General features: G+C 44.2%; 1 protein-coding gene across 1 annotated transcript in view; it reads right to left on the bottom strand.

The window, feature by feature from the left end:
• Eif3f (eukaryotic translation initiation factor 3, subunit F) overlaps window positions 1-1578 on the bottom strand; it is a 9330-nt gene extending 7752 nt beyond the window's left edge. Inside the window, exons 1-3 of the mRNA XM_013028682.1 lie at window positions 1520-1578; window positions 275-427; window positions 12-115 (exon numbers count right to left, since the gene is read on the bottom strand). Coding sequence (XP_012884136.1) covers window positions 12-115; window positions 275-427; window positions 1520-1578 — 316 coding nt within the window. The remainder of the gene's footprint in view (window positions 1-11; window positions 116-274; window positions 428-1519) is intronic.
• Between the last annotated feature and the right edge of the window lie 4031 nt (window positions 1579-5609).

Here is a 5609-nt window from a genome sequence, read left to right on the forward strand (position 1 = left end):
GCTGGGGTAACCGCCGGGGCTGGAGCCGGGGCAGGGGCCGGAGCTGGGGCCGGCGTGGCGGGAGGAGCGCTGGCCGGGACCGCGGGTGCTGCCATCTTGCAGAGAAAGAGGGAGCCTAAAGCGGAAGGAAGTGATTAGTGAATCTTAGGCGCCTGATAGGCTGACGCTATACCACGTGATCCAGATCTTGTTGTCTATTGGTTACTGTGATATTTCTCCGGGCACTGAAGTTTCCTTGCTGGTCGTCATGCTGTCCGGACTTGGTGCTCTTTACTTTTGGTCCGATGCGCACTTCCTGAGAAGTGGGCTAAGGAGTTCCGAATAAATTCGGGACCGCATGAGAAGAGAGACAACCAAACTCAGTCTACAGAGCTGCCGCCAGACGGCGCCAGCGAGCAGCTCGAAGTGAGCAATTCGTGTTTTACACCTAAATGGGGTTATAAAAGTCAAAATGCCTTTTCAAAGGGCTTTGTTCTCTCGGGATGCAGGTGGCTCACGCCCGTGAGATGGGAGGATCAAGGTTCAAAGCCAGCCCAGGCAGGGAACAGTCCATGGGGAAATGTACTCATTACCTTGCTCATGTGATTGTAACCCCTCTGTATAGTATTTTCACAATAAAAAACTTACTAAAAAAAAAAAAGAAGTTGGAACTGTGGCTCAAGAGGCAGAACCTTAGTTTTGAGTGAAAAAGCTCAGTGCCCACGCCCTGAGTTCAAGCCCTAGTACACACATACACATACAAAAGGCTTTTCATTCAACAATTTACATGCAGAATATGCCCTCAGATGGTCTTTTAGGTATTTGGGAAATGCCAGTGAGTAAACACTAAAGTGTTCATGGGGTCCAAGAATAAAAAGTAAATTATATTTTATGTTACAGGTGCTGAAGTATAAATAGTTATTAAATTGTACTACGAAAAGGAACAATTAACAGGGTAAGTGGGATTCAGTTGTGTGGAGTTGAGGTAGGTGTCATGAATGAAGTGAATGAGTGAAGGTATGAAGATAGATAGCTATTATTGGGATGTTTTAAGAGGGAAGAAAGCATTGAGGCAGTGTAAACAGTCAATGCAGAGTTAATGCAGGAGCTGGCCCACTGTGTTTGGTGGCTGCTGTGTTAAGATCAAAGGAGAGAGTGACAGATTGTATTCCCTAAGTTGAGGGTCAGGAACAGATCATTAAAAAAAACTCCTATGTTATAAGAAATTGGCGGGGCTGGGAAGGTGACTCAGTGGTAGAGCGCTTGCCTTGCATGCTTGAGGCCCTGGGTTCGATTCCTCAGCACCACATAAGAAAAAAGGAAAAAAAAGTTGGAAGTGGCACTGTGGCTCAAGTGATAGAGGGCTAGCCTTGAGCTGAAGAGCTGAGGACACAGTGCTCAGGCCCAGAGTTCAGGCCCCACGACCAGACCACTCTCCTCCCCCCCAAATAAAAGAAATTGGCCTTTTGTGATTATAAAAGCTGAGAACTCACAATTGCAGTCAGCAATCTGGGTACTCAGGAGAGCTGATGGTACATACCAGTTGTACCCAAGAGACAGTGTTTCATTAAAGCCAGAAGACCAGAAGAGAACACCCATGTTTCCTCTCAAAGCAGCTAGGCGGGAGAAAGTTCTTCTTGCCACCAGGAGAACCAGCATTTCCTTCTGTAGAGTTCTTCAACTGATTTGATGAAAGTTACCCACATTAGGGAGGGTGATCTGCTTTACATTGCTACATTGCCAATCCCATTCCAAACAGCTTCGCAGACATTTCCACAATAATATTGGACCAAATGTTGGGACCCCTTATGGCCCAGCCAAGTTGACACTTAAAAAAAATTAACTGTCATACATAAGTTTCTGTTGTATTGCTTGAGAAGCTTTATCTGAAAGCATGAGGGTCACAGGGACAAGTGAATTGAAGTTCTCACTCCAATCCCTCAGGGATGGAAAGAGAGAGAACATAGCTAGCTTTCTTTTCCTTCTTCCTTCCTCTGAGTTTTGTTTTGACTGATCGTTTTCTGTCTCTCTGTATCTCTTCTCTGTCTACGTTATGTCTGTTTTGGTCCCTAATCTCTGTATCTTTGCTTTCTACCCCTTTCCTTTTAGGTACTCAGTTGCCCTAGTTATTGGTTCTGTCCCTAGCTAGGCCAGGGTTAACAGAAAGGAAGATCTCAACCCATCTCTTGCCTCCACCCTCCAATTACAGTGGATTTTTACATATCTCATTTCTACTTCCTTAGGAGTGACTCAGAATCTGGCCCAGGGATCTCAGAGTAAAGCAGACCTGGAGCCTCACAGTAAGTGGTGTCTCAGCTCTGTCACCCTATCTATGTGATCATTCTTTCATTTTCCTATCTTGGTTTCTTGGTTTTGACTCTTGATTTTCTTGTTTCTGTGTCTAGCCTGAGCTTGTTAAGGCTCTGGAACAGAACAGTTTCTCTACTTGTCTGTTCTGGACTCAGAAAACTTGCTGAGCGTTAGGCACAAGGGGCCCTGGGGAAGGAGGAAAGGCTCACAGACAGTCATCACTTGTAGCTTCTCCTTTCTTAAATTCCCCACCGCCCTCAAACTTTTGAGAGAGGCTCTTAACTCATACTTTATACAGACACCGCCGTGTTTATCTTCTGACCACAAAACCCACACACCTGTCTTCCTCTGTCAAACAGGCTCCCTCACATAAAGGCCAACCTGAGCTTTTGCTTTGAATCTTATCCCAGTCCCTGGTCTCAATTCTCTCACCTTCTCACTTCCTCACCCCACCTGCATTTCTATTGGCTGCTTTGGGTCAAAATTTAAATATATTCTCCTCCTCCTCCTCCTATGTGAAAACAAATAAAACATTTTCCATGTCACCTTTAAAAAATTTCTTTTGTTGCCAAGTGTCATGAAAAATTTGTCTACAAATTAACTCTGTTTCTTTACCTCCTATCCTTTCCTGGAGTACTGAATTTTCTTTTATCCAAACTCATGGTCATGGTTTAAAACAATGATCTTATTGACACCTATCGTATATGATCATCCTTTTGATGTGATTATAATGTAAATTTCCATTAGATCAATATTCAATAATTGTGCTATTCCTTGTATGCAAAATTATTCACACTTGAGTTTAGTTTACTGTTTTTTTCCCCTCTCTCCTAAAATATTTCTTTATTTTCTTTCCATTTATCTAATTTCTGGGAACTTAACCCCTAGTGTTCCTACCTTCTGGTAGTCTCTCTCTAGGGTCTTTCAGAAGGACAATGACATCAGTTAATCTGTCTTTTTTTTTGTCTTGGAAACATTCTTTCCAGAGAAATTGGCTCTCTTTCCATTAGGGCTTTTGAGGTGTCACATCTTTCTAGGCCCCCAGAACAGCTGCCCTTTTTTGGGGGGGGGTCTGGTCGTGGGGCTTGAACTCTGGGCCTGGGCACTGTCCCTCAGCTCTTCAGCTCAAGGCTAGCACTCTACCACTTGAGCCACAGCGCCACTTCCAGCTTTTTTCTTTTTTCTTATGTGGTGCTGAGGAGTCGAACCCAGGGCCTCATGCATGCAAGGCAAGCACTCTACCACTGAGCCACCTTCCCAGCTCCAACAGCTGACTTTTGAAATATGTTTAGAGTCCCATTTGATGAAGCTCCTTGTGCTCTTCCTTGCTTGTTTTGGTGGAGCAAATCCTCCAGTAGTTTCAACAACATAAAGAAATGTTGTACTGACTGAAGAGGTGGCGGCAACAGGATCCAGAGTCCAGCTGCCCAGTCTCTGGATTAAGGTAAAGTTTCAGAGAGGGCTAGGTGTTCCAGGGAGGGACATGAAACATATCATGGGATGTTTCTCTTCTAGACAGAATAGTCCATGCCTTTAGCCCCTCCCTTAGAGTCTGGAGGAATGAGATGATGTTTCCTCTGGTGAGCAATCACCAGGCTGCTGTCAGATCCAGTGTGTGGGTGTTTTTGCTATAGAGAAACTCAGTGAGATCCTTCTTTCCCAGCCCTACATAGACTAGCCCTGTGAGGTATCAAAGGGGAGGAGTTTAGGTGTTTACATCTATATTTTTGCTTGTTTTGTATTTTTGAAATGAATTATGGTTTATTTGCATCATTTTTATATTAAAATTTTTATTGTAAAGGTGATGTACAGAGGGGTTACAGTTACGCAAGTTAGGTAATGAGTACATTTCCTTTTGAACAGTGTTACCCCCTCCCTCATTCTCTCCCAGTTTTTCTCCTCTAGACTTCTCTCTCCACCGCTTTTTTGGAGTAAGAGTCTTACTGTGTAGACCAGGCTGGCCTTGAATTTGTAATTTTACTGCTTCTGCTTCCTGAGAGCTTAGATTATCCCTATACCTGGCCTCATACCTACATTTTTTTTAATATCAACTCCATCAGGCACAAATAAATGACTTGGTTTGGATTAAGAAGATCCAAGCTTGGTCTGCAGAGCAGTCTGACCAGAAATAGGACTTTTTAAAAATAAATCTCTCCCAGCAAGTACCTTGCTTGTTAGCGACCTGCTCCTTGGGAATTGAGTCATCTCTGTCTTACCTCCAACTCCTCAAGTTTGATCAGGTACGCCCTAGCCTGGAATCTTTGGGATGCCCTAGTGTCACGTTTTCTCCTCTTCTTTCCTGAGGCTTTGGCCTGAAGCTTTGGCCCCCAAAGCTGCTTCTAAATGGCCTATGATCTGAAGCCAATGTCCCCCATATCCTATCATGCTCCTAACATTTTTTTTTCCCTCCTCAGGAACATGCAGTTCAAATATTGCCATCTAAATCTCAGCAAGTTCACTCCCCAATTGTCTTCTGAGCATCTCTGACATTGTTCTACTGAGGGATGTCCTCCTTGCCTGAGAGAGCAGGTTCAATTCTGGATTGTGAAGGCTCTCTATTTTTATAGTTGTCTGTCCTCCTCCCCCTGGCCCCCAGTAAATACTGTGCTCAGGAAATCACTTGGCACAAATCAAGCACTCCAAAGTGCCCATTCTTCTACATATAGTTATCGAACACATTTACTCGTCTTCACGGGAAGACCTTCAGCTTTGGACCCTGTGCGATGGTGTCCTTGAGGCTGATGTGTGAAGGCAGTGGGAGGGTGATGGAGAGTTTTACTTTCCTGCAATAGTTCAGCAGTGTCAGCAAATAAGCACCAGTTCTATAAACATTCACACTTACAGGGACAGGCTTGCTTTGAAAACCTCAGAAAAAAAACAACCCCCAAACCATACCATATATATATTTTTTTCTTGACACATTGGCTTGAGGATTCCTACAAGATTTTGGTCCTTATTAAGAATGCATATGAGATCCTGAAACAAGAGATTGGGAGGAAGAGGAAAGAGAGAGACAGGCAGTGGAGAGAGAGAGAAGAGGCGGAGATATTTGCATACCTCCCTGCCTATTTGCCCACACAATCACATTAATAATCTGTTATGAAGCACAGGAGAATGACTAAACAAATTCACCTACCCTCTCATCTGCTGGCTTTTCTGGAAGTTCTCAGGTGTCTTGTCTCTCCAGGCCTATGCTCCACAGCTTCCACCAAGCAGAAGGCTGGGTGCTGAAGATTACCTTTTGGCTGCTCATCGCTCAACACCTTTTGTCACCTTTTTGCAGATCTTTGGTGTAAACTTGACCTCCACCACTGATCACC

Source organism: Dipodomys ordii, unplaced genomic scaffold (genome assembly GCF_000151885.1).
Source record: "Dipodomys ordii isolate 6190 unplaced genomic scaffold, Dord_2.0 Scaffold113, whole genome shotgun sequence".
NCBI lineage: Eukaryota > Metazoa > Chordata > Mammalia > Rodentia > Heteromyidae > Dipodomys > Dipodomys ordii.